The 27,388-nt window shown below is 41.6% G+C and overlaps 3 protein-coding genes and 1 long non-coding RNA gene across 31 annotated transcripts in view; 1 reads left to right on the top strand and 3 right to left on the bottom strand.

Moving 5' to 3' along the window:
- Positions 1–10,185: 10,185 nt before the first annotated feature.
- Positions 10,186–11,841, bottom strand: bap (NK3 homeobox bagpipe). The gene is made up of 2 exons (XM_018001297.2): positions 11,304–11,841; positions 10,186–11,162 (listed from the first exon to the last, which is right to left on the bottom strand). Exons 1-2 carry the CDS (start codon positions 11,704–11,706, stop codon positions 10,417–10,419), a joined length of 1,149 nt encoding a protein of 382 aa, XP_017856786.1. The 5' UTR covers positions 11,707–11,841; the 3' UTR covers positions 10,186–10,416.
- Positions 11,842–13,478: 1,637 nt separating this feature from the next.
- LOC149270161 (uncharacterized) lies at positions 13,479–16,339 on the bottom strand. The gene is made up of 3 exons (XR_016270339.1): positions 15,664–16,339; positions 13,892–15,564; positions 13,479–13,808 (listed from the first exon to the last, which is right to left on the bottom strand). It is a non-coding gene; the product is annotated as an uncharacterized LOC149270161 (long non-coding RNA).
- Positions 16,340–17,942: 1,603 nt separating this feature from the next.
- tin (tinman) lies at positions 17,943–22,405 on the bottom strand. Its single transcript, XM_018010563.2, has 5 exons — positions 22,282–22,405; positions 21,772–21,919; positions 20,930–21,706; positions 19,069–19,763; positions 17,943–18,568 (listed from the first exon to the last, which is right to left on the bottom strand). Exons 3-5 carry the CDS (start codon positions 21,109–21,111, stop codon positions 18,087–18,089), a joined length of 1,359 nt encoding a protein of 452 aa, XP_017866052.1. The 5' UTR covers positions 21,112–21,706; positions 21,772–21,919; positions 22,282–22,405; the 3' UTR covers positions 17,943–18,086.
- LOC108615571 (modifier of mdg4-like) overlaps positions 22,283–27,388 on the top strand; it is a 29,879-nt gene continuing 24,773 nt past the window's right edge. For 27 of the 28 annotated variants that reach the window (XR_016271493.1, XR_016271486.1, XR_016271525.1 and 24 more), the window contains exons 1-4: positions 22,283–22,440; positions 22,698–22,964; positions 23,056–23,195; positions 23,863–24,754. Coding sequence is in view for 25 of the 28 variants with exons in the window: in XM_018010305.2 (XP_017865794.1) it covers positions 22,751–22,964; positions 23,056–23,195; positions 23,863–24,754 (1,246 nt within the window). In the remaining 3 variants the exon portion in view is untranslated. Of the gene's footprint in view, positions 22,441–22,697; positions 22,965–23,055; positions 23,196–23,862; positions 24,755–26,705; positions 27,289–27,388 lie in introns of those variants that run through there. The other variant, XM_018010173.2, reaches the window with a different exon arrangement.

Genomic DNA, 27,388 nt, shown 5'->3' with positions numbered 1-27,388 from the left:
TTTACATTTTGATTGATTCGTTCAACTGGATTTGATCTTTCATTCATTACCTTTCAATTTCTTCAAGGTAAACAAATTTAATTTAATTTACATAAAATTGTAATCTTTTATATAATTTGTATTATATTATATACATATATGTATTATATATAAAAAAGATTTCATGAACATATGCTTCATTGTCTTACTCGTATTTTTGCAATATTAAAGCCTCCAAAACACTTAAGCTTTGGCACTTGAGTCGTATACTTAAGTATTTAATGAATCAGAATACATACATAAATATATACACAAACATATGTACATATATGTGTGTATGTATGTATAGACAAAGTCTACTTAAGGCGCCAGAGTGCCAGTCCAAGTGTTCTTAAGAAATTAAGCAAAAAATAGAGAAAAAGAACAAAATGAATGCAAAGCTTTTTGGTCCAAAAGTAAAAAAAATATAAAATCTTTGAACTCTTTAGAGATCATATTCATCATTGTCTGAAATTGATTTCAACATCTTGATCGGAATATGTAGAAAATATGAACTTAAGTGCGGGCTTACCAAATCATCAAGTATGCAGTGTTCTATGTATCTCTGTATATGTATATTTATATATATGTTTAGTTCGTATATAAAATCTATAAATCAGTTCCTCTGTTCACTCAATGCGATTAGAATCTGTCAACTATATAAACTTAACTTAACTTCACAATCCAAGAAATCTATAAATATCTATATAAGGTATATTAGATCTCAATGTTGTCTCTCTTACACATGTGATCTATGTAAAATATCTTTAATCTCTTCCTTCAGATATCAAATATATATATAGAGATTTCTCTTACTACAACATGGAATAACTGACTAAGTTCTATCACAAATTCTTCACGTTGAAATCACATTAAAATAGAATATGATATATATCTTGAACTCTCATAACAATATAGAACCAATCTCAATTAATAAACAGAATTTCCCGAAAGATAGTTGCTTCCTGTTAACCCTGGTAGCCACGCTGCTCTTCTCCTCCTGCTGACCTCCTCGACCTCGACAAGTGCACTTGAGGCGAGTGCGAGTCGCTACTTTGGGATGGGTGGAGATTCTTGGAGCTCATTATGCATGCACGAACTGACATTGAAGTGGATGGCGACGCCAGCGCCAGTCCCATCAGCAGTCCCCGTACCAGCTAGCAGTTCCATAGGCATGCCACTGTGAAAGGGAGAGTTCATGTGCGCATTAGGGTTAGATTGCCCATTGGCATTATTATTGGTATTAGTAACACATGATTACGCTTTATTGTAAACAAAAACTGAGATAAACAGACAAACAGACGAACAGACGAGCAGAGGCGCATGCATGCAAATACGGATGCGAGCAGCATCGACTCTAATGATATGTTAATGCACATGGCGCACACTGCGTATGAGTGCTCGATGTGTATATGTGTGTGTGTGTGTGTGTGTGTGTGTGTGTGTGTGTGTGTGTGTGTGTGTGTGCGGGTGTGCGTGCGTGTGTCAGTGAAGGCAACTGTTTGTCTGTCAACGGCTTAAGCAAATAAACTTCATTTGGGGCTTATTTGTCGCTGGCTGGAATTTCTGTTTGGCGCTATAAACAACTCGCATTGCCGGCGGAAGGAGACGGACATGCTAGAGCCGCAGCAGAATGAGGAGGAGGAGGAGGTGAAAGCAGAGGAAATGTTGCTCCTGACATTAAAGTGGGTGGCGAAGTTCATTGAGTTGTTGTAGCCAACTGCTAAATGGGCTTTCAAAGTGAATTTGTTGGCTGAGTGACTGGCAATTAGGCAGACAGTGCATCAGCAAAGTGAACGCCGCATTGGAGCTACTCAACTCAAGATGAATGCTGAAGTACGCTGCAAAGGATGTAGCTGCTACAGCAATGTAGAAGAGATTTTGTATCTGTAACTACTTTTACTACAAACGTATTGATAAATGGCATACAGTCAGACAGACGAACAGTCAAGCAGAAGGACAGAGCTAGATCTACGTCATCATCGTCCTGATCGTGATGGAGTGTGCAACGGCTCTTAGTACCCATAACATACATTTTGACTTTCCTATATTGTTTTAACTTCGACAATATTTATAAGTCAATGAGCAAAAGCGACCTGCATTATGTATATAAAAAAAAAAAAACTTAAACACAGTCCAAACATCATCATCTCTTAGGGTAACTAATTCCTTATATGCATGCAAATGCTTAAAGGCTAACATTAGCAGGATTCCTTGAATAGATTGAGTTAGCTCGGGTTATTATCTTGGCCAAGAACTCTTGGTAAGCTGTGATGAATGCAATTCAATCAAAGTTAGCCAACAAATGCTGACCAGAAGCAGCAAATAATAGCTGAGAACCCCTGACTCACTCACATCACCTCTCCGTCTCTTTCTTTCTCTCTCTCTCTCTCACCGTCTCTCAGCTGGTAGTTGGCGACACGCCGCAACGTTTAAGTGTAATTTTCTCCTTATTCAATTGAAGCATGTCCTTTGGGGTCGCAGAATGGGCCCGGATAAGGACAAGTCAGTGCGTTGCACTGAGTTAGTCGTCGACTTGCGACTTTCGACGTTCGACTTTCGACTTGCGTCGCAAGACTCGTTACAAATTCATTTCAGTGCCCGCTTTCACTTGAGATCGACATAATGGCCGTTCATTTGCGCTGCTGCCTGGAAATTGTATGAAATTCGTCTTCTTCAGGACAATTGCGGACGTGAGCCACAACTAAGGACACCGAAGATGAAAAAATTCTGAATCGAATGGCAGAAGAAATGCGAATGGAAATGGCAAGGGGAAAAGGAAGGGAAAGGGTAAGGGGAATGGGAAGGTGAATTTCTCATCTTGTGTGCTGTGTGCCATGTAATTTGCTCTCTTGCCATGTGCTTCATCAGAAAGGAAATTGAAAATTGCTGCTAATGGCTCTGCCACGGGGGCTAGTGGGCGTGCCCAGGCACAGTAAAGAAGCGAAAGCTGCACAAAAAATACCAAGTAAATTTAATGATTATGAAAAAAAGTAGATATATATATACAGATGAAGAAATGACACTATGAAAATGTGGGCGGAATTCATTTGAATCGCAATTTGCGCTTCTTGCAAGACCGAAGATCTAACGAAGCGTTAAGAAGATGCTAACAAGGCTGAAAACTGAAGTAAGAGGAAGCGCCTGACACGACGACAATGGACCCAAAAACCTGCTCATCGAGCTGATTTATGCATGCCGTAATATATTTGTGTTAATTCGTGTGTTCAAATTCCAATTAGCTGCCGACACATGAAGCTGGAGCTGCCGATGCGAGTCCTGGGGCACCAAGGGCAGGATGTCTTGCATGCAAGCGTGTGTAGGAATGTGCGAGAGTGGAAGAGATAAGCTAAGAGTTCTGCATACTCTATTCTCATTTTGTACGATCTTCCACTTGCCACAAACTTTGGCTTTGTCAGTAATGGAGATGGGAGCTACTCTTAAGGGAACTAAGTTTTAGATATTGATAGAAGAGGATCCCTGCAGTAGGCAATAAACTGAAGTCTTAGGGACTATAAAGTCTTTTAAAGTCTTGTGCTTTGCATTTAGTTCCTTCGCCAGTCACGGCTAGACTCGATAGATTGCTCTTCCCTTACAGAAGACATCTCACATACGTAAGCTTCACTGTACCTCACAGCTATATAATGTTGTTTACACTAAGCAATGAACACTTAAACAGACTTTAAGCGCTTTGCTCTTTTTATGTTGCTCCAAATAAATATTAATGAGAAGAACAACAGCTAACAAAGTGCCCCAAGCAAAGGTGAGCAGAGATGAGCAATAACAAGTCAGCCGAAAGTATAACTGAATCATCGTGCTTAGAATATACCAATATTGAAAGGAATTCACTCGATATACCAGAAAAACAAGCAGCAACTTACTTTACACTGCCAAATGTTCCCGTGGTTGGCAGCTGCGATGGTTCCACTGGAGATTACGTTGATAGCGAAAAGCGAATAGCTAATAGCGAGTTCTTCAAGTGCTTTTTGCTGCCCTATTAGTAGCGCCCCGGCAGCTGATAATATGCGACCCCAAATAAGTACAAAAATATATATGTATATATATATTTTGTTATATATGTATATGTGTGAAATCGACATCCATTGGGCAAGAATCTCACGCGCACTTCCATCGAAATTGATTTTCAGTTTTTCATTTCTTCATTTTTTTGTTCGATTTTTCCTTCGCTTTAATTGTCGAGCGTTACGAGTCGGCAGCTCCATTAAAAATGCTAATTAAGTTGCCCCAATGGCACATGTGTGTGCTACACCACAAATTTTTATCTAAACAGCTCACAAAACAACAACAACAACAACGACGACGACGACTACGTCTCAGCATCTCGTATCTAGGATCTGCCTATAAAAGATTCGTTTTATACATGCGGTAAAATTTGAAAATTTTTTAGGCGAAATTTGAACAATAAACAAAATCACAAAAACCAAAACATTTATCATTTCAATTTCTACTCTTTTTTATGCAGGCTCAAGCGGAGGAAAGAGGAGCGTATTAGCTGGGCTGATGCTTGATTATTGAGCAATGAAGAGGGTCATGCTCTGTAAGTCTAATCGTATATAGAACTGTAGAAGAGATCCAACTATATAATACCTCTCTCTATACATGAATATTCCTAATTTGAATAGAATATTGAGATATGAGTTTTTGTCTATTTCAGTCACATAGTAGAAATATACTATGTATATAAATATAGTCTAAATGACTATATAGCTAAGACAGTCCTTGACAAGTATCTGTCAGTCGGATATTGCATATTGCAAACTTGATTTGCTGATGGAGCTAACAAAATCTGATTTAAATGCTTTTTTATTTCAAGCCAAATAAGCAGAGGAGTGCCTACAGCGGCGCACAGTGTGTGGAGGGGCGGGGGAGGCGTGGCGCAGGGTAGGGGGTTCGCCGCATTACGCAAAGATTTCAACAGCTGCCGCGCTGAGGTTGACTTTTGAGGTGGGTGGCCATTTTGATTTGGCTAGAGGGCGAGTGCCGCTATATATGACTGGGCGGCGCACATGCACACAGCATATATATATGTGTGCGTATGGGTATGTGTGTCTGTGAGTCTGTGTGGGTGCAACACCATCAACAACTTGCGCAAATAGCATCATCATCATCAGACAACAATTGCCGTGTGTCAATGTGTGCGCTTGTGTGGGGGAGTGTGTGTGTGTGTATGTGGCTTCTCATGAAATTTTGGGGGACCGCACACAGTCAGCCCGATCTGTTCCGTTGCTTCTTGGTTTTGGTTGGTTAATGAAATGCTGAAAAACAATTAACTATAAATTAAACGCACAATTTTCAAAACAAAATAAACAGAAATAGCACAGCGCATCATTTTCTTATACTTTATTTTGTTGTTGCTTTGCCTCGCTTTGTTTTGTTTTGTTTACGGCATTTATTGGGGCGAAACATTTCATTAACTCATCTAGTGCTGCTGCCGTGGGCTGCTCCCCTCCAGGCGCATCCAGGCAATTAGGCAATCGCACTAGACCTGCTCTCATCTCGAATCCTTTCTTCTTATCTGCATCTCTTGCCCTCTCACTCGCTCCTCCCGTGGTCGTCGATCCCATAAAACCAAGAGCACAACTTCAGCCAAACAATAAGTCAGAGTGCAGTGCTCTGCATCGAGAGTGCTCTACTGAAAGATACCCTGTTCAAAAGTCATTGTCAATCGTTAACTCTTATTCATTGTTGTCATTGGCAACATTATTGACATGATTTTCATTATAATTGGCATCATCTTCAAAAAATTAAACATTGTTAATATCAGCATCATGGTCATTATAATTAGCATTTTCACAGTCATTTTTAAAATCATGATTTACTCACAAGCGTTATAATTAGCTGTGTCATTGATATTTTCATTAACAACAACAACAACAACAACAACAACAACAACAATAGCACGTTAGCTGCAAATCGAAGTGTCAGTCGCCTCATCCTCAATCCCTATACAATGCCCACTCCCAATCTCATTCTCATTCCCATTCCCATTCCCATTCACATTCTCAGCTCCTTTTATGGCTGGCGCACATGTGTGCAACAGACGCAGCAGCAGCAGCAGTAGCAGCAGCATCAGCCAACAGACAACAGGCAACGTGTGATGGGTGAGGGGTAAGGGGTGCAAAGGAAGGGGGTAAACGATGAGACAAACAGCGCTAAAAACGCTAAAGCAAAGTGCATGCAAATGGGCCAAGAAGAGGCAAAGCGGGCCCAAGGCGGGGCAAATGCATTTTGCAATTTGTTCAATTTGAGCATTAAGTGAACATTTTGTTTATACTTTAATCTGTCCGATCGGCGGGCCATATATATATGGCCAACTAGTTGCATGCTGCCATTAAATGCACTCTCAATAGCCGCTTAAGAATGCAGGCCCCAAAAAATTTGTTTAACCAAATAGCGTAAAATAAGCAAAGATTTTATATTTGTTTATACAACATTTTCAGCTCAGACAAGCGAAAAGCGACAGGCGACAAGACGACAGAGCGACAGAGCGACAGCCGACGACTAATTGCAGTTCAAAGATTGCGCATACGCCACATGCAACCGTGACTAATTCGCATTCAATTGCACTCACTGTGAACCGGCGAGGAGCGGCCTCTTGAAAGGATTAGCCCTCAAGTAGTGTGTGGTGGTAGAAGTAGTAGCTGCCGCTGACAGTGTCATAAAAGAACAGAAAGAAGGGACTACATAAACAAATCCTTTAACGGCGCTCATCATAAACAAATGAAGGAGTGCAGCAATGTGAGATATAAAAACAGTGATCCTGCAATCGGATATATGCCACATGCAGCGTAAGCCTTCAACGGCCATAAGTAGAGCTGTCGTTCAACAATTCTGAACGATATTTAGACTGGAGAGAGAAAAGTTGAGCTGCGAAAAGTAGAATATAATTGAGCAAAGTATTTTAGAAATGAGAGCTGCATATAGTTCATATATGATCTAACATGTTTATCACAAGCAATTCAAAATCACGCCTTAGTCTAGTGAAAAATCTATTGTAGCTATAGCCATCTCTAACTGGGCAAGATTGAGTTCTTTCTGGAGTGGATTGTATGACTAGTGCATATCCTGAACACTGTTCAGTGCACCTATTCTAATTATTCTACGTTTCTACATAGCTGACAATACATGCACGGACAAATACATATACAAACGCACACATACGCAAAATATGCTTGGACTTTAATGGGTGCTAAATTTTTGAAGAAATTTGGTTCTTGATGAACTTTCTTAATCCATTTTTCCAGAGCGACATCGACATATGATTATTGTACCAAGTGAAAGTGCATATTATTTGAAAAACCTTTCGCAAGACCTATGCCGTCTGTTCCCAATGAAAGTCAGACGGATAGACGGATAGATTGCTTAAACGACTCAACCGATCATCCTGATCAAGAATGTCCATAGTTTAAGGAGTCTATGTTATTACGTTATGTTATTATGTTATTACTATTATCATGATCGTTCTTATTTTCATTTCAATTTCCAATATTGTTTACCAATATCTTAGAATAAATACTACATTGTAAAAAATATTTTAAAAATTGCATAATTGCATTGCATCTAAACACTTTTCCAGCAGCTGTCGATTAGACTGAACTAAATAAATCACTTGTTTTTTGGATTTTCAATATAGCAAGTTTGTGTTTTTGCTTAGACAACTCGAATGCTCAGCATATTATTTATCTTTCGCTAGTTGGGCAAAAGAATGAATGATCCATTTCATTGATCGTATCTGGAGCACTTCCTGTGCTGGCGCGAAAACTGAATTATGGCAAACAGGGCAGCAGGCGGGGGGCGCCACGCGTGTGTCTTGGCTCGCAGATACCCGCCCAGACACATATTGACACAAGTAATTACAACTGTCAATTGATTTTAGTGTCCCCAATTTCGTGGTCGTAGCTCTCAGCTCTGGGCTTTTAGCTAGAGAATGCGAGCGAGCATCGAGTCGGATCTATTGTTGACACAGTTGCCAGACGCTAGACATAGAGAAAGGGCTGCTATTTGGGCAGAGAGGCAGGCAGGCCGAGAGTTGAGGCTCAGTTCATCGATCTATATTGCAGATAGATATGAAAACACAATTTGTAACTCGAGCCGAATTTGTTGCTCCTAAAGTGTTTGCTGTGATCAGGCGATTGCCTGATCGTCCGACTTCTGCCATTTGTTTGTTTGTAAACATGAATTGTGGAAATTGTCGCCGTTTGGCACTTGAGCCATGTCCTTGTTGTCGTCAGCCACCAGCTGTGCGGCTAAGGACATAGCCACAGACAAGTCCCTGCTACACTTCCAGCCGCTGATCTTGCGAAAGCGCATTGCAAACTGCATTTGAGTGTGTGCGTGTGTGTGTGTGTGCGTTTTAGTCCGACATTTGTGGGTCAGAGACTGTGCGCCCGTCTGAGGCTGACACATTGAAGCACTTCTATGCCGACACTGAGTGCCCAGCGCCGACGTCGTCATCATCGTCATCATCATCATCATCATCATCATCATTGATGTTCTTCCTCTTCTTCTGGCTCTTTTTTGCAATTCTTTCGGCCCACACGCGTGGAACACTTCAGTGGAACGGATCTTGAGGCACTTCCCGCTTGATCTGCCTGTCATTTCTGAAGTAGAGTTTGAAAAGCCAAACGTAGCTCAATTTCAAAATGAGGTTAGTTTTGCATCAAGACTTTCTTTTGCTAGAAATGTTATGCTATCAGAAATGTAATGCTAAATGGCTTAGATGATCAAAGCAGAACTTTGCATTACCATTAATCGTTTTGTGGATATATTAGAAATCCCATTTAATATTCTATACCTTAGTATCTCGAAAATATCTGGGTCATATTGATTTCATTCAGTGTATACGCTTCATGGCTCTCTATCACTCAAATTCTATCTATCTATAATTCTTTCGCAGAGCCATAATATATATATAGTATTCTTAAAATGGAATCAATAAGGTTAATCTGCTTTATTTTAATAACAAACAAGTAAGAACGTTGCAGTCGGACGTTACCGACTGCGGAATACTCATTCACATCCCATCAACAATTTAGTAGTTAAGTTTCGCTCTAATACTGTAGAATATACAGGTTTTTCAGATTTGTCACGCCCCTACTGGGCGTAGACACCTCATTTTTGGTCAGTTCTTAAAACGAGATGACGGTACCCTAACTGCAAAGTTTAAATGCTTACCCTCAAAAAAATGTGAAAATTACAGGGTATTTTTCGATATGCCACGCCTCTAAAGAGGCTACCAGTAACTCAGCTATCTAAATTTTAAGCTTCTAGCTATTATACTTTAGGAAATATAAACTTTTGCGGTTTGCCACGCCCCCTGTGGGCGGATATATTATATCATATATAAATTTGAGGTGTCTGGAATCAATAGTGTCCAAAATATAGCAGAATATAAAAAATCACTATATCTTCAGTCCCGATTCGCCACACCCCTAATGGGCGTAGACGTATATTTTGTCTTTAGACTTTATAGAATCATAACATTAGCTGACGTGCAAATTTCAGCATTCTAGGCTTACAACTTTAGGAGATACAGTTTGATCCGATCCGCCATAGCTCGTGATCTTGAATTAAGCTTTCTAGCTCTTTAACTAACATGATTTCTGGTATATCGGTAAATGCATTTTCCGATTTGCCACGCCCCTAGTGCGCGGATCGGGAAAATTTCAACACTTTATAAATCGGAGATATACACGAGTATGTGTTCCAAATTTCAAGTCTTTAGCTTCAATAGCGCCGAAACAAATTGCGTTCATGCGGACAGACGGACAGACGGACGGACGGAGAGACGGACAGCAAGACGGACATTGCACAAAACCAATATACTGATTCACTTTCGTGAATGATTATAAAAAATATATTAACAGAACTTTATACTTCATTCGTGAAAATGTGTTCATAATGCGTTCGCTGTCGAAAATTTTTTAATTGAGATGAACAAACAACTCGTTTTACGAAGTACGTTTAAAAAACTTGCGATTACGACGTGTCTCGTATGTGTCGTATGTATTTATTTTATTATATATTATTTTCTTTATATAATTTGATACTGTTTCTCTTTTTTGTCACATTTTCATATTTTTTGTCACCCTCGAGCACTCGAGAAAATTTGACTTCTAAGGAAAAACTGTTTTCAATTCTGTTTGATTATTTTCATATTTATTTGCATAAAGATTTTAACATATATTTACATACTACTACAACTTAAAGCTACTAAAGCTATCAGCTAGAGAATCGCTCTAACACTCTCTCTCGATAGGGAATCTTTATCTTTATCCCTCCCTCTCTCCCACCCACTCTCCTCTCTCAGTCTCTCCCACTGAGAACCCACATCGATTGCTATCACAAAGAGCAAAATTAAAGAAATACTCAATACTCTCAATCGATTTCCACATTCTCCTCGCAGTCTTCGGTGGCCGAGTGATTGCTGTCGGCGCCGCTTTCCACGCACAGCGCCTGCGCCGTCTGTCCGGGACTGGGATTGCGAGCCGGTGAGGAGGATGCCGACGAGCCGTTGATATAGCTGGTGGAGAGCGCGCTCGGCTGGCTGCTTGGCGGCGGGATGGGCTGCGGCACCTTTGGATGCGGATAGAAATACGGAAAATGCACCTGGGGCAAGGGCAAGCCGCCATAGGCCAGTTGCAGCTGATGCCGGTAGATGTTGAGCAAAGCCGGATCCAGGCCATGTGGGTAGGCAGAGGCAGCCGCTGCTGCTGCTGCTGCTGCTCCAGGGCTCATGTAGGCCGTGCTGCCATCCTCGCGCACCAGCACCTGGACGGGCACACGTTTGGTGGCGCTAAGCAGCGCTGCCTCATGCTGCTGGATTTGCTTGCGCTTCGTCTTGTAGCGGCGGTTCTGGAACCAGATCTTCACCTGTGTCTCGGTGAGCCTCAGCGTCTTGGCCATCTCACTACGCTCCGGCCCAGATAGATAGCGCTGCTGGGCAAAGCGACGCTCCAGCTCAAAGACCTGGGCGTGGCTGAAGGCAGCACGCGAGCGCTTCTTGCGGCTGAGTGCAGCGCCGCTCAGGCTATCATCGTGGGAGAGCGGCGAGCCGCCACGTCCATAGCCGCCTGCGCCGCAGGAGGCAGGCGAACTGCTCAGCGGCGGCGGCGAGTCGCAGTCTGCAAGGAAAGCCACAAATTTGCAAAAAGTTAACACAAAGGACTTCAATTAGGAGGGAAATTGCAAACAAAGCTCCATGGAGGCCATTAGTGAGGCGATAATAGAGTCCATTAGCTAACAAAGGAAAGGCTAAAACTCACCGGAATCGTTGCTCGTGCAGCGTCTCATGTCAAGGGGTGCCGCCGCGGCGGACAGAGCGGCGCCAAAGTAGCTCAATTTGCGTTGCAATGAGGCAGAGGCGGTCGAGTTGGCAGTGGGGCTGCCGGAGGAGGAGCTGGTCGGGTTGTTGTTATCCAGGGCATAGAACTGCAAGTAGCTCGACGGCTGGGCACTGGCAGCCTGCTCCTGGGCCAGCTTGTAGAGATTGAGATCGCGACAGCACGACTTATTGCTCACTTGCAGCTCCAACTCGGGCTCCGGATCGGATATGCGACGCGCGGGCTGACTGCGCGTCAAAATGTCGTTGATCGAGAAGGGCGTAGTCAGAGTCTTGCTCAAGCCCGCTAATGAGGCGCCGGCACTCGCACTTTCCATATTCAACATGATTCACTTAACACACCAACTCTATATATGTTGTATATATATCAGATATATATCTATCTGCTCTTTATGTAATATTAATCACTTCTTTTTCGTCTGCTCGTCTCGACGGCTGCGTCACAAATGCGCTCGACTGCCGCGCCGCGAGCGCTCTTTAAATAACTGCAGCCTGAATGGATCATCCCAGAGAGAGAATCACTCACATGCTGCTCCATATGGCACACTCAAGTGCGGCGACTGCTGCTGCTGCCGTTATTGCTCTTCTTGGTGGTGGATTCTGTTCTATATTAAGACTTTGAGCTAGTTGCCGCTCGGCTCGCCCATTGGCCGGCCGTTGGGCCTCACATTTGAGTTTGCTCTCAAGTGAATTGTAAACAAATGAGACTGGAAATCTTTGCGTTATTTTTGGTAGTGCCTGCATCCTGTTTATTGTTTATAAATGTGTTAACTATTGTGTAATTGATTCAGGCTTCAACTAGGTACAGTTCGAGCTGGCTCTGAGACGCAGTTTTCTTTTCACGTTTGATTTGTTTAGATTTCAGAGAATTATGCAGAAATGTCTTGAAAGGGAAAAAAACACACTGCACTGACTTGAAGTAAATTTAATGGTGCCTCATCAATTCCAAGTATTTTCACATGTTTACATTTTCTTAAAGTTGTATTTATTTAGTTTTAACCATAGCATTTTAAATGCGGTTTATAAATCATTTTATATTCTATAGTATCAACAATATAATAAAATTTTATTGTAATTAAAATATTACCAGGTACCCAGAATTCTGTCCATTCAAGATAAGACTTTTTGATAAAATCTTATGCCTGATTTAGAAAAATGTGTTCCCTTGATAATTTGTCAAATTTGATGTCTTATCTACTCAATTTATGCCTTCTTTTCATTTCAATGATTAAAATAATAAACCAATATCAACTCTCCAAAAGCAACTCTCTAAAGTCTAGCCAAATCTCTATAAATACTCAACATGTCTTAGACACTTATTTCACATTTTTCAGGCTCTTCTTATAGTACCTTAAAAAGCGGCAACAGTTATGTGGCTGTGCTCACTAAAATCTCATTTCAAAGTACCGTTTGAGCACATTTTCAAAGAGGACGTCTGCCATTGGCCAATTGCCGCCGTCACAAATTCACAATGGTTTCCGATTGGTCCGAGCGGCAAAATGGCTGCGCGCATACAAAGCAAGCTCGCCAGCTTGAGTGAGATGCTCCCGAAGAGAGAGAGAGAGAGCGCGAGTGCGAGGAGCGAGTGAATGGATGTCAGAGCGGAACAGATGCTCTCTCTTGCGCTACGGGTGGGGGATGCTTGCGCTTATTCTCTGCTACACTTCACACCTTCGGGCTATAATCTTTTTATTGCCAATTCAATGACTCTTAATGCCAATGGGCTGCTGTCGCTGCTGTTGCTGCCGTTGCTGCCGTTGCTGCCGTTGCTGTTGCCGTCGCCTCGGGCAGCCGAAGTCAAAGTCAGCGACGGCGGTCGCAACAAAAGGAAGCAAAAGCAACGTGTGGCTCGAGCCTGAACCCCTCGAAAATGTGATGAACAGGGTATAAAGTGCAAAGGTATGTAACAGAGGAGCATTTAAAGTGTCTAAATAGGGAAATATAAAGAAGATCAAGCAACAAATCTTCAGAATTATTAAAATTAATTTTATATAATAACAGGACTTAAGTTTATAAATCTATAATCATAGCAAATATAAATTAACTGTCCTCTGGGTTCAGCAATACTCTAAGCACGAATTTTCTTTGGTATCTTCTAGTCGTGTTTACCCCATTAGAGCACGCTCACATGTCCTGCTGCTGCGATTATTGTTGCTGTTGTTGTCGTTGCGGTCAGAATTGAGTAAGTAAGTAACCAATTTTCAAGTGCGCTCAAAGTGTTGCAGTAGGGGTTGAGGCTTGCGGGTTGGATAGTTGGTGGGTTGAGGGTTGAGTGCGGGGAATGCTCGTTATAATGATTTCAATTGAATGCATTTCAATAATACTCGAGTAATTAGTATAATGATGCTTGCCACGCGTTCGCCTTTGTCCCAGCACATTCACTGAATGGCAGAGCTCATTTTTTTGTTGGCACTGCTGATGCGATTATCTGCAAATAGTTTATTGACACACCAAACAGGTATTAGATTACAAAGAACTGAATCGAATGATGAATAGAGATTTTCAATTAACTTGACGGAGTTTGTTTGATTTCGTGCACCCACCACCACCACTCGGCAGGAGACATTGGCTCGTCTTCCTCGCTGTCAGCTCTGTTGTCGATTTTGTTGGTATTCGATTCGCTTTAATGGTTTATCAAAAAGCACTTCAATTGTTTGCTCAGCATTGCTTTACTTGTGCATTAACATTGAGAGTATTTTGTAAGTAATATTTAAAGCGTTCTTTAAGCCAATATTATGAAATTTGAGCCATATTGCGTTCGCTCGTCGTTTGATTGATTTTCGGCAAGTGTTCCTCCGTGTGTTTGCTTTGAGGACACAAAGCTAACATCTCTGAGTGAGCTATGGATTCATCATTTCCTTGTTTAATTGCATTACTCGAGGAGAGACAGCTTTGGCGGATAAGAGAAAACTATAAATGAATACGCTTTAATTGTTGAAAATAATTTTTCATATTTCCGAAGTTTCAATTTATGCGCACAATCCACATAGGCGGTTATGCTCTGCTTGCATTCAGCTTGCACTGCTTTTTAGCATCCACACTTTGACTGCTTGTGCACTTTTGTGTTGCACTGCTTACGTGATGCTTGGCGAACAAGCAGTATTCAGCATTTATTCCGTTACAATTCAAACAAAAAAATGATTTGAATCGACTATTCGATTAGAGCTACGTCTTAATAATCAAACCAATATATAAACAATAATATATAAAATAGAAAATTATAGAATAGAGTGAAGAATGACCGACTGAATGAACGAAGCAGTGAATGAAAAAGTGGTAAGAATTCAATATTGAATTTATAGATGGACTTGTAGAGGAGCTGAAACTTCTACAATTTGCTGTGCACCAATGAGAAATACTTGCTTGCGTCCCGACAGATGATCAACACAAGGCGAACATATATGTGTGCTTTACTTAATATAAAACTAATGATTTGGAATACGATATGATATAGTGAAACGATTCCAGCGATTTCAATATATAAACTGATATTGTTTACATATTTCCTAATAGTAAATAAGAAGTTAAATTAAAGTAATTAATCTATTGCTATACATCTATATCGATAGTGATAGATCCATACTTCCCTCTGTATATATAATATTTATAGGTATAGGTGTGTATTTCATCTACCCATTAGACTCTGTTTACAGGTGCTTGAAGTGCAATAGGATATTGAAGGCGGAAGGAAATCAAATTCCATTTCAAGCAGACGTTGTTCGACGAAACGAAAAGACGACAATCGAAATCAAATTCAAATTGAAGCCGGGATTTGAGTCACTCGAGTGGTATTTTCCACAGGCCGTAAATCAAATGCTTTTAAACGACACGATCTTCACTTTTCGTATACAATTACTCAATTAATTTGAATATAATTGTCACAATTTTCCACTTGAAACGCCGCGCAGCAGAATTGATGGAAATAAAACAGAAACATTTAACCCGATATATATGTATACGTGGTATACATATATACATAGTAGAGACTCTATAGAGTGGAAAATGTAAAATGAGCTCGCGGTTTTTATGTCCACATCAAATGGAAATGAACAACTCAATGAATAAATTCAGCTTCCTCTTCTTCTGTTTTTCTTTTCTTTTTGATATAATGTCAAACTCTTTGGGATATTTGTTGTTTGGGATGAATCCACTTGACAGAGCAAAGATTAAAGACGAGGCGCCCACTGACAGCCGAAAGGCGCAAAGGAAAAGCCAAAGGAAAATCAATTGGAAAATTACGCAATTCGAATGCCATTGTTGTTAATAAATCTTAATTTGCTTACCTAACGCTCACTTTGGCGGCTTCTCGCGGCACAGTTTTAATTGAGGAAATGCAAATGAAAGCGGTGAAAGCAGCCAAAGAGAGAGGAACAGAGAGAGGAAGAGATAGAGAGAGTGAAAGAGAGAGAGGGTAGCTGCGGCTTGCGTCTGCGGCTTGTGGCGCCTTTGATCCTTTGACGCAACATGAATTAAACGGCGCTACAAGCCCAACCACAACGCATCCATCGCTTATCTCACAGATTCCATGTGATATATGGGTAAATGACAAATTTTCCACTTGAGCCACGGTCTAGACTCCAGACGACGACGACGAAGTCGGCGAAGACGAAGACGTCGCAGATATTGTAAGACGAAACCTTAATGTACACAGCGTTATTTCCAGCTTCGATCCGTTCTTCTTGCTCTTGTTCTTGCTCTGGTCAGTGTGGTCCATTAGGCAACATTTAGAGGTACTTGACATGCCTCGGTTCAGCCCAAGCAGGGCGCAACATGTCCTTTGGGGGCGTTTTGTTTGCCACTGTGCTGACCACGCCCCCGCGAGAGTTATTGATCTCCTTGAAAGCATTTAAGAATGAACGATGAGAATAATAATTAATGATGGAGACATGGAATACTTGAATAAGTATCTGAATATAGAAACATGTGAACAACGAAGAGTCTGAATATAGAAGAAAATGAACAAACCAAATCTGAAAGAAAAAACATCGAGAGAGCTGAAAAAATTAGTATAATAATATCTCATTGTGATTGATATTTAAGAATTTATCATTAAATCTACTTAGATCACTTTCATTTCCATGCTGTATACCTTTCAAAAGTTATCAAAGTGATAGAGTTTATATTACCAGAGGGCGATCTCTCGGAGTTTGCCCTATGATTGGCCCTATATGTGCTGGCAGCCTGTCATAATTTTATCTAAATCCACGACTGATGCTCTCTGATTGACATTTGACCCGGGACAGCGCCCCAAAGCCGCCCCAAAAGTTCAGCCTGTCAAAAATGCTTCACAGCAGCAAAGAAAACAAAAAAGAGGAAACAAAAAGTGTGATCAGCTGCACTTGCTTCGTTGCCCCGTTGTTCCGTTGCCCCCGGCCCCTGCCCCTGCCCCAGCCCTTTGGCCTGTGTGGCATGTGTTTGTGGAGTAATTGATATGTGGCACTCCAGCACCACAGCACCACAGCAACCACTGCACCACCGAGTGGCAGCGGCAACTTTGCCCCAAGCACACACGCCATGAAATATTAGCCCGCCCTGTCATAAATGTCTGCCAATGTATCTGTGTATCTGTGTCTCTGTTTAGCTGTATCTGTATCTGTAGCTGCCACTGCAATTGTATCTGTATCTGTGGCTGTGGCTCTGCCTGTGGCTGTGGCTGTGTCTGTTGTAAAACATTTTACAGTTGCATTGGCTGCCACTTAAACGTTTCATAAAAGCAACCTTTGTAATGTCTGCGATGCAGCGCCCCAATCCTCTCCCTTTGCCTACTCTTCCCGTACCCTAGCCCCTCTCTCCGCTCGCTCAACCCTTTTGCAAAAGGAAAACATTTCATTGTGGTTTTCGTGTTGGTTTCTCGAAAAATAAAAACGGAAATTGTTTTTGGCGTTTTTCCTCATTTATTCATAAAACTGATCGTTGCGTTTTGATAAAATTGATTTATGCGGCGATCGACAACAATTATACGCAGATGCGGTGCCTAATGGATCGGTGGCAGCTACTCGGTTACTCGCCTGCTCGCCTCCAGCACACATCCAACTATATATGTATATAGACGTATATGTATATATCGAGGAATCGTGGAACTGGCATGGGCGAGCACTTTGTTCAGGCAATTATTAAATGAAACTCAAAGGCAACCCAACAGCAGCTGATGCTCTGTAATTGATCCTCATTGAGATCAAAGTGAAAAGCTGCTGAATGAGAATCACTGAGAGACAGAGAGAGAGAGAGAGAGAGAGAGAGAGAGAGAGAGAGAGAGGGAGAGAGAGAGAGAGAGAGAAAGACAGAGAGAGTATTCCTTTTAATCCAAATGCAAAGCACAGAGAGCGTCTTGCTAAGGAACAAACTTATGATGTAGATGTAGAGCAGAAAGATCCTTTCGAATCTTGAGTATGGTAAAAGATAATACTCATATTGAGAATCACAAAGAGCGGCAGCTGAACAGGAATGTCAGAGAGGTTTATCAGACAGTATAGATGCCTATATTAATATACTGTTAGTTCAACACCAGGTTTTCCCTTATGGAAAATGTTCTTCAGGCCCAAAAATCGTCCTCATATTCCGTTTCGTTCTTAAACTTTATTTATTGTCCAGTAGTATGTTTATATATATACAAGAAGGTACTAGAGTTATGAGGCATTTCCATTGGCTAAAACGTAAGATCTGCATAGGTTGCAATAAGTTAGAATTTTCTCTATTGATAGGGCTGCTATTGCAGCTGCAGCTGCTGGCCGGTAGGTGGCCACATCATGTGGCTGGCCAGCGGTGGCGGCGGCAGTGGCAGCGACGTCGACTGCGACTGCGTCTGCGACTGTGAGGACTCTGGCTTGAGCTTCAGCTGCTTGGCGAAGCATTCGCCGTCGATGTCGCCGCGTTTCGATTTGTAGCGTCGATTCTGGAACCAGATTTTCACCTGTGTCGCGGATAGATTCAGCTTCTGCGCGATTATCTCTCGCTCGGCTCCAGTTAGGTATTTCTTCAAGCGGAAGCGGCACTCCAGCTCCAGGACTTGCGCCTGGGAGAAGAGGACACGCGGTTTGCGTTTCATGCGGGGCTTCCCAGAGGCATTTGTGCTATTGTTGTTGTTGTTATTGCTGTTGCTGGTGCTGTTGTTATTGTTGTTGTTGATGTTGTTATTATTATTGTTGTTCTTGCGCAACTCGGAGCGGGAGGATGTCACCTGGCTGTCCTCTGAAAATGGAAAATTGAAAGGAGTGTTAGGCATTAAGGAAGAGGAAATTATAGAGATAACGATAATAAATATACTATCGAAAGCAATCTATAAATTGAAATATGAATTTATCAAGAATGGATGAAACATCTATTCGAGTCCCCCTACAAGCGTCTTTCGGCTATAACTACAGTACTCTGAGTGTCGTTATATCCAGATCCTACTGTGCATTGGTTCTGTACTTAATCGCTTGGATCCCCTAAATTATAAAAGTGATCGTTTGACGGAAGTCGGACTGCTATTGACAATTTGAATAAAACAAAATTCTATTTTGATTGCGCTTATCTATCTAATATTAATAATAATAATCAAGATCTGGAATAGAATGATAGACTAATGCTATGATAAATTTAAAAATACTTGATTTCTGACGCTGATCCTTAAAGGATAACAATCTGACCAGCTTCTACATTTGATCTACCCAATTTCACTCAATTACAGGGTATTTCAGGGTACTCACTTTTCTTTGCGCACTCCGTTGTGGCGTTCATGTGCCGCGGGTCGAGCAGTCGCTGTGCTAGGCCGTTGCCATTGGCCAGCTTGTGGGTGGGGGCCAGAGACTCCACCTCCGTCGAGCTGTTCAGATCGAGTGTGGGCGAGGGCGTGACATAGGGCGTGGGTATATACTCGCTTTTGATGGCCGTGTTGGGCGCAATAATTGCCGAGGGACTGGCGTACACATCCGACGCATTGTAATTGTAGTTGTAGTTGCTCTGGTAGCCCCCTGCAGTGGGCGTGGCATAGAACTGAGAGGCGCTCACATTGTAGGGTGGCTGATAGCTCTGATGGGGATGCGGATGCGGATGTGTATGTGGATGAGGATGTGGATGTGGGTGGGCATGCTGCAGCATGTGACTGGGCATGCCATAGTCCTGGTGATAGCTGGCGTAGAGCTGATGGTGTCCATGCGACGACGCCGGCGGCGGCAACAGCGGCGACAGCGCGGATGCTGCCAACGGATCCTGCTCTGGCTCGAGAAGATGTGACTGCAGATGATGCTGCTGCTGGTGCTGCTGCTGGAGTTGAAGCTGTGCGAGCTGCGCCTGGCTGGCCTGCTCGAGTGGATGCTGTAACTGTTGATGTTGCTGCTGCTGCTGCTGCTGCTGCTGCTGCTGCTGCTGTTGGTACTCAGCGGCGCCATAGAGCGCGGAGGCGCTGCAGGACAACGAAAGGAAGAAAAAACGAAAAGTGAATGCTGAGTTCTATTGGCCTGCTTAGCACATGTTGCATTCCGGCCGCGTGTCCTGCTGGCTCTACATATCCGGCCCCTTGGTGACATCATTTCATGCCTCATCACAATTACTGCACATGCGAATCACACATGTTGGCCAGGACGCAGGCAGCAGCTCAAGGTCCGGCGCGGCGCCTGCCTCGTTTGTCTCGTTTGCTTCGTTTGCCTGCCTGCCTCGTTCTCTGACTCTGACTTTGTTTTTCTTATTGTTAAAACTTTGCCTGGCTGCGGCTGCGGCTGCATTTTGTCTTTGTTTTCCGTCTATCGCCTTTCGTCTCCCGTCTCTGGCCTCTTGTACAAATAACAATGATTTGTCCTTTTAGTCCTATTTGCAATTCATGCTGCTCATATGTTTTTATAGGATTTCTTATACTATAACTCTCTCGCTCGCTCTCTCTCCTATCTATCTCTTCGCTCGCTTATCGTTTCCTCAGCCTAAAGGTTAGCATAATATTATTGTTTCGTGGAAAATTGGTAGAAATTAATTTCCTTGGCAGCCTTATTAAAAATAAATAATATAAAATACACAAGACCAAATTTGGCTTGTCCAAGACGCAGATTTGTAGAAAGGTTCGCTGACAACAGGTAGATGCACCAAGACCTTATTATGCTATAGATACTTCTTTTCTTATATACTACTATTGTAGTATAAGACCTGTCTTCCATTATGTCTTATATTATAGCTTTTCTACTGAATATATGCCTTATCATGATCATCTAAACAGTCCATTGTCTCACATACTATATTATATCAGAGCAAAACCAAAGAAACTTTGAGATTTTACAGAAACATTTTAAAAGTACAACATTATAGATATTTTATAATTCTGTATAAAATAGTATAAATAATTTTACATATATTATGTTATATTTTTTTTTCGAAATCATCATCTAGTAAAGCTACAACAAACAATTAAATAAAAGGTAATATTTCAACTTCTAATTAGAACTAATATTTACCCAATTATGAAAAATATCATATTTTATGATTGAATATATTTTCTAAAGCTGTATCATATTCCAGTTACATTGTTAGACAATCTCATGCCCAGCATAGGATTCTCCTATTCTGCGAACTGTATGTTCTTACCTCTCTAGATGGCCATAGGCGCCATCGTATGCCTCCGTTTGATTGACCATATTCAGTATATCCTTGACCGAGAATGGGGTTGTGTTTAGCGCATCCGCATTGGTCAGGCTGCTGGGGCTGGGCGTTTGATTGTAGTCATAGTAGACGGTAGATTGTGCCTGGTGCTGATGATGTTGCAACATTTCTTTGAATTTGATTTTAAATTTTTGTATTATTTACTCTTCCTTTTTTTTTTGGTTTGGTTTCTCTGTTTGTTTGGCTTTGCCACAATTTAAATCACTCGAGTGGGTCGCACTTTAAATTAAAATAAATACAGCAATTTGCCAAAATGCACTTGACTCGAACGGACTCGAGCGACACTTGACGATGCGAGAGAGAGGGGGAGGGCAGCAGCGATAATGCCTAGGTGCCAGGGGTTGGGGTGCTAACGTATTCGTCTTATTTGGCTGTGTAAACTTCAACGATGCGCCGTTCCGCTGCGCACTCGAGCGTGTCCTCAATTTGTCAGCGCGTTTTTCGTACTGAATGAAAATTGAATCTTTGCAGGCGCTGGCCAAACACCCACACAAACTCGCATGCACACATACGCATCTATGTTGCCTCCTCAAGAAAATGGCGGATCTATAGCCAATCACAGCGCAGCACAGGCCAAGCAGCTAAATGCTAGTGAGCCGCGTGCGTGTGTGTGTGCGCGTGTTTGTCTTGTCCCTTCCCTCTCTTACTGTTGTTGTTGTTTGTTCACAGCCTCTTCATGCAGATTTAATTTCGCTGCTTGAACTTAAGTATGTGTATTTATTACTGCAAAGTCCTTAAGTCATTTTTCTACACAAAAATATACATACAAATAATATTCCATGTTAATTGGCGCTTTTGAATCACTGATCTGATTTCAAGTGGAGCTCAAGTGCAGAATTTCGCACACTTGACTCAATAAACAAATCTTTGGTAGAATGAGTTTTAAAGTGTCACGGTAAAAATGAGGTATTGTAGCTACAAATAAATAAAATAATAAGTTTTAAAAAAAAAATTGAAAATATGAGTTATATAAAATATAAATATTATAACTACATATTATTATTTATTTATTCAAATAATATTATAATGTGCAAGGAAAAAATAATTTGAATTTAACCACACCATAACGAAATAAAAGTACGAATAGAACATTACATATTATTATTCATTTATTCAAATAATATATAATATAAATTTAACAGATATTGTATTTTTTGTCAGTTACTTTGAATTTTTAAATTATTTTTTGCCTTTGCCAGCACTAAGCAGTGATGTATACGCGAAAACTATCGCGTGTATTGCGCATCGATATATCGATTATCTTGCAGCATACCTACCCAGTATAAAACTGTCGTTCATCCCTAGCTAGTATACATTTATTTCGTGGTACTCGTTGTAAAAGTTGGACGCAACTGCGCGTCATCCGCGCAGTAAAAGTAATTATTTTTAATTTGTGCTTAAACTAAGTATTTTATAATAAAATACATTTGAGATAGGTAAGTTATGCTCCTTTGCATATAGTAAATTATTGAATTTCGTATTTTTACGTTGATTATAATCAATGTGATAACTAAAAAATTGATGCCTCGGCACGCGTGAAAAATTTCCCAGTTTTTTTCACTTCTAAATTTTGTATGCGTCTGCATTTTTGATGTGGTTTGACATTTGTAAACAAATATCTAACCGCATCCAGCTTGCTTGCAAAAAATCTAACTTAAACTGATTTTCCCATCTTTGAATTTTTTTTCATCAGCACACACACAAAGCAGATACAGAAAATTCTATTGATTTCTACGCTCGTCCAAGATGGCGGACGACGAGCAATTCAGTTTGTGCTGGAACAATTTCAACACAAATCTGTCTGCTGGATTCCACGAATCGCTATGTCGTGGGGATCTGGTGGATGTTTCGTTGGCTGCGGAGGGGCAAATCGTGAAGGCGCATCGTTTGGTGCTGTCCGTCTGCTCGCCCTTTTTCCGCAAAATGTTTACGCAAATGCCATCGAATACCCATGCCATCGGTAAGTACCGAAACAAAACAGAAAAAACAGAAAGCAACTAGGAAGCAGTTGCCATGCAAGCAAATTCTTACATATTTCTCGAAATTTGCAGTTTTCTTAAATAATGTCAGTCATTCGGCATTAAAGGATCTGATTCAGTTTATGTATTGCGGCGAAGTGAACGTTAAACAGGACGCATTGCCAGCCTTCATAAGCACAGCAGAGTCGCTGCAAATAAAGGGGCTGACAGATGTGAGTATAAACCCATATACCTTAGCATTATACGAGAAGAGAACATCAAGCGCTGTTCGCGCGCGCAATACATACAAAGCACACACACACACACAGTAGGAATTGTCTGTATAAGAGCTGGTTTGACTGTACTCAGTTATAAAACGAAACACGCTACATACAGAGCGTTCACGCGCGACAGAGATGGCATGAGTATGCCACTGTTGACTGTGTATTTGTTTCGCTCTCTTTGCCAGCTTTAGATGGTATCAATATGCGCGCGTTTTGGTGGTTGTTTGCTATACCCTAACAGAGAGAGATAATCGCGCTTTTGTCTTGAAATATGTAACAAGTAGGTGGCAGAAGCGTGCGCGCGTTTTGGTGAATTTTTGCTATACCTATGCAATAAGAAATATCATTCTAAATTTGTATTGCTATTTGCAATACATATGAGGGTAAATTCTGTATATTTATATTTATTTAAAGATATTGATATAACTAGTCAACTAAAACTATAATTTAATAGCCTACAAAAAGTAGTGGCTATATGAGTATTTGGATTGGTTCATATGGTTTTCTCTATTGTATATTAAATGTATGTCAAATGTTAGAATATTTAGGCGCACAGTTAACCCTTGTTCTCTTCTCATGTGTGCCAGCCATATGTAAACATTGTTGAATTTTCCAGAATGATCCTGCGCCGCAGCCCCCACAGGAACCCACACCCCCACCAGCCGCACCTCATGTACAACAACAACAACAACAAATCCCCGCCCAGCGTGTACAACGTCAACAGCCTCGTACCTCTGCCCGGTACAAGATTGAGACCGTTGACGATGTTCTGGGCGATGACAAGGCCACCACACAAATCGTCATCCAGACAACAGCCGCACCACAAGCCACCATCGTACAACAGCCCCAGCAACAGCAGCAGCAGCAGCACATACAAACGCAGCAGCTGCAGACGGGCACCACAACAACAGCTACGCTGGTGTCGACAAACAAACGCGCGGCCCAACGGGGCAGTCTGATTGGCTCAGGTGCTGTAAAGCGCTCAAAGACATCCACCACAACCAGCACCGCCGCCGCCAACGTAATTGACCCACTGGAATCGACAACGGATACGTCTGCGAATGCCACAACTAGCACACAGCAGCTGGGAACCCAACAGATAACCGTGCAGACAACTGTGGTGGCCGCAGACACGAAAGTGCATCAGGTGCGCCAGCAGCAGCAACAACAACAACAGCAGCAACAGGCGGCCGCTCAAGAGGAAGCTGAATATATTGATCTCCCAATGGAATTGCCCACAAAGTCAGAGCCGGACTATAGCGAAGAGCATGCCGAGGTAGCGGGCGATGGCGATACGCCCTACGTAGAGGATGATGCCTACGGCGACATGCGCTATGATGACAGCTATTTCACCGAGAACGAAGATGCAGGCAATCAAACTGGTGGTAACACGAGCACCAGCATCGCAGCCACCACGTCAAAGGCCGTTGTCAAGCAGCAGTCGCAGAGCTACAGTGACTCTTCGTTTGTCGACACCGGCGCGGATCAAGGCAACACAGAGGCTCAAGGTTGGTTGACATTTTTACTTTTGCCCAATCCAGTCATCGACTGTCGATGGGCTATCATTAGGCATAGAAAAAGTATATAATCCCCAGGCAGTCGGACTTGTGAATTGCACACAGATTTTCCATACTTAATTGGCAAAATCCTTTGTAACTGTTTTTCAAATTGTCCATGTGTTGGCTTATTATTCGGCGTGCAGCTCAGAATTCGACTTTGGCCTTATGGCTATAAAAGAGCCCTTAAATCTGCTTCAATCATACGCTGCGATATTATCGGCGCTTCATCAACATTCAATGCATATTTAAGAGCTGTTTTATCAGCCATTTTAGTTAAGATAAGATTAGCTTCTGCTAGGTCGCCGCTCTATTTTTCCGAAAAGAGTTTGCGGTCGAGCAGCAGACCGAGGCAAAGTCATTTTGCTAAGGTAGCTGCTCTCGCGTTTGTGATTCGTTTGCATTTATCGCGAAGGTAAGTAGAGTGAAAAATACATGTAAAATCCGATGTCAGCTGAACCTCCCTGGATTTCGAAGAGCGTATCCCAGGACTGCTAGATCTTGGAGCTTAAGCACTGGAACTCTTATTGGAGCTGTAATCAAAAGGTACTCTGTTGATGCAGGTAATTCTATATTGTTAGATTTGTTGTATTTGTATTTTGCATTTCATTAACGTTCTTAGCTAGGACCAAAGCTGAAACCCCTGAAAATTTGTAGCCATCGTTAACGGATTTCGATGGGGCGTTGCCACCTGAAGGAAAATGTCAGAGCGTCGTCGGTGGTGGTATTTTTGCTTGTTTAAATAAGATGTTGCTTTGAATAGCCGCAGCAACGTAAAAGCTTGCTGACGGTGATTCGAGCAACGGCATTGATTGCCGAATCTTAAAATTTGTGCGGCTTATCGTTTTCCGGAAGTGAAGAAATTCAAATGGAGCTAAATTTATTTGGTGTTTCGATTAGTACATTAAGGCCAAGCAAATTAGTTTCGTTCTGTGGCACGTTTGTTCATAGCATACGTTTTCAATACGCATTTATCGTTTGGAGTTGCCACCATGTTGGTTTATTGTCAAAATGGCTGATTTTTTCGTGAAATTACCGTCGATGATTATGGCACGACTATTAGAAATTGGAAAGCTATTAAGTTTTCTATGTGGAATAATTGTGTGGGTAGTATAATGATAAATTTCAGCACTGGGCATACGTGGTTATTTATTTCAACTATTACATAACATAAAAGACCGGTACGTACAAGTTTATTATAATTGAATTAATATACATGTTATATTATGTTTAATATGATGAAATAAATGGGATTAAGATAAATAGTGTTGCCAGATCATTTTATTTTAATGGATGTTTTATGCTAGTGCAACTCTGCTCACAAAAGGTGGCAACGCCAGAGATGCTTTGGAAGACCAAGCTAAATACATATTTTTATTGGTTCGTTAATTTATTTTTATTTTGCTATACGTGCGTACATATACACAATTTTACGATTGTTTCTCTTATTGAATGTGCATAAGCAGCAGTGCAACGCTAAGTGAAAAGTGTTATGAGTGTTTTCTTTCTGTGAAATTAAGGCCAAGCTTGTGTGCATGCTTTCTGTGAAATAATTGTGAATCTGTACTGTAATCAAAAATATGTATAATTTTCTGTTGACAGCTTTGTTGTGGCTTGCCGTAAGTTGGATTGCTCCTAAACCGCCATTCCATATACCCAGTAGCATCTTGATAAATATTTGCCTACAAATAATTTTGTGTATGTGCTGGGTGGTTGTTCTTTGCTATAATAAAATGCTTAAAGCCAACACTGTTTAATGTGCGTTGTTTTATTTCAAGTAGCTAAGCTTAAACTGTAACTCGTAAATTTATTGCATTTAGTTTTAAGGCAGACATCTAACTCACACTCTTCTACAATTCTTGTTCACCCTCTGTATTTACATTTTGTATACGCGCTAATGCAGCTGGCAAAATCAAATTTATACGCAGCCAAAAGAAGAACGCGCAGCTAGTTTACAAGGATTACATCTACAACAAGAAGCTAACCCAGGCGAACGGCCAGACCACATGGAGGTGTGCAGATGTGCTCAAGCTGCGTTGCAAGGCGGTCGTCATCACAAAGAACGGAGAGTTCGTTGACGCACGACGTCAGCACAATCACGAATCCCATGTGAGTCGCATAGGACAGAGGCAGCTGTACAATGTGGAGGAGGAGCTGGACGAGTACATTGAGATATGCACATCGAACCCAAAGATATCGCAGTACTTGAGCAGCAGCAACATAAGCATCATGACCGCCAAGGATGGCAAGGAGTGCAAGCTGTACGTGCCCGCCTCGGAGGCAACAGAGATCGAGATGCAAGCGCTGGTCGACGCTGCCGACGACGAGGAGGATGAGATGATCGAGCAGGTCGTCGAGCTGAAGCCCATGCAGAAAGTGAAGCTGCAGCAGATGCTAAACTTAACCAAACCATAAAGCAAATTAACCTTTAAATTAAATTATACTATATTAAATGTCTCGTCAATAAAAGTCAAGCTAAAATCAAACTAGTTAGCACTTATATGATATATATATCACATATACACCATGAACTCTCGCCCTTTATTTAAATATCATTGCTAATTAGATATTTGTATCTCCCTCCTT

This window comes from Drosophila arizonae, chromosome 2 (genome assembly GCF_054131065.1).
Source record: "Drosophila arizonae isolate 15081-1271.41 chromosome 2, UAZ_ARI_1.0, whole genome shotgun sequence".
Classification (NCBI taxonomy): domain Eukaryota; kingdom Metazoa; phylum Arthropoda; class Insecta; order Diptera; family Drosophilidae; genus Drosophila; species Drosophila arizonae.
The sequence above is the reverse complement of the archived record's forward strand: the minus strand, read 5'-3'. Positions and strand labels throughout refer to the sequence as shown.

What these genes read in the sequence shown, in the direction of transcription:
- bap (XM_018001297.2), bottom strand. Translation starts at nt 11,706, where the DNA reads ATGTTGAATATGGAAAGTGCGAGTGCCGGCGCCTCATTAGCGGGCTTG. An exon ending in CTGCACGAGCAACGATTCCG is followed by an intron (nt 11,163 to 11,303) that starts GTGAGTTTTAGC and finishes CTTTCCTTGCAG; the next exon opens with ACTGCGACTCGCCGCCGCCG.
- tin (XM_018010563.2), bottom strand. Translation starts at nt 21,111, where the DNA reads ATGTTGCAACATCATCAGCACCAGGCACAATCTACCGTCTACTATGAC. An exon ending in GCCTATGGCCATCTAGAGAG is followed by an intron (nt 19,764 to 20,929) that starts GTAAGAACATAC and finishes GTTGTCCTGCAG; the next exon opens with CGCCTCCGCGCTCTATGGCG. An exon ending in AACGGAGTGCGCAAAGAAAA is followed by an intron (nt 18,569 to 19,068) that starts GTGAGTACCCTG and finishes TTCCATTTTCAG; the next exon opens with AGGACAGCCAGGTGACATCC.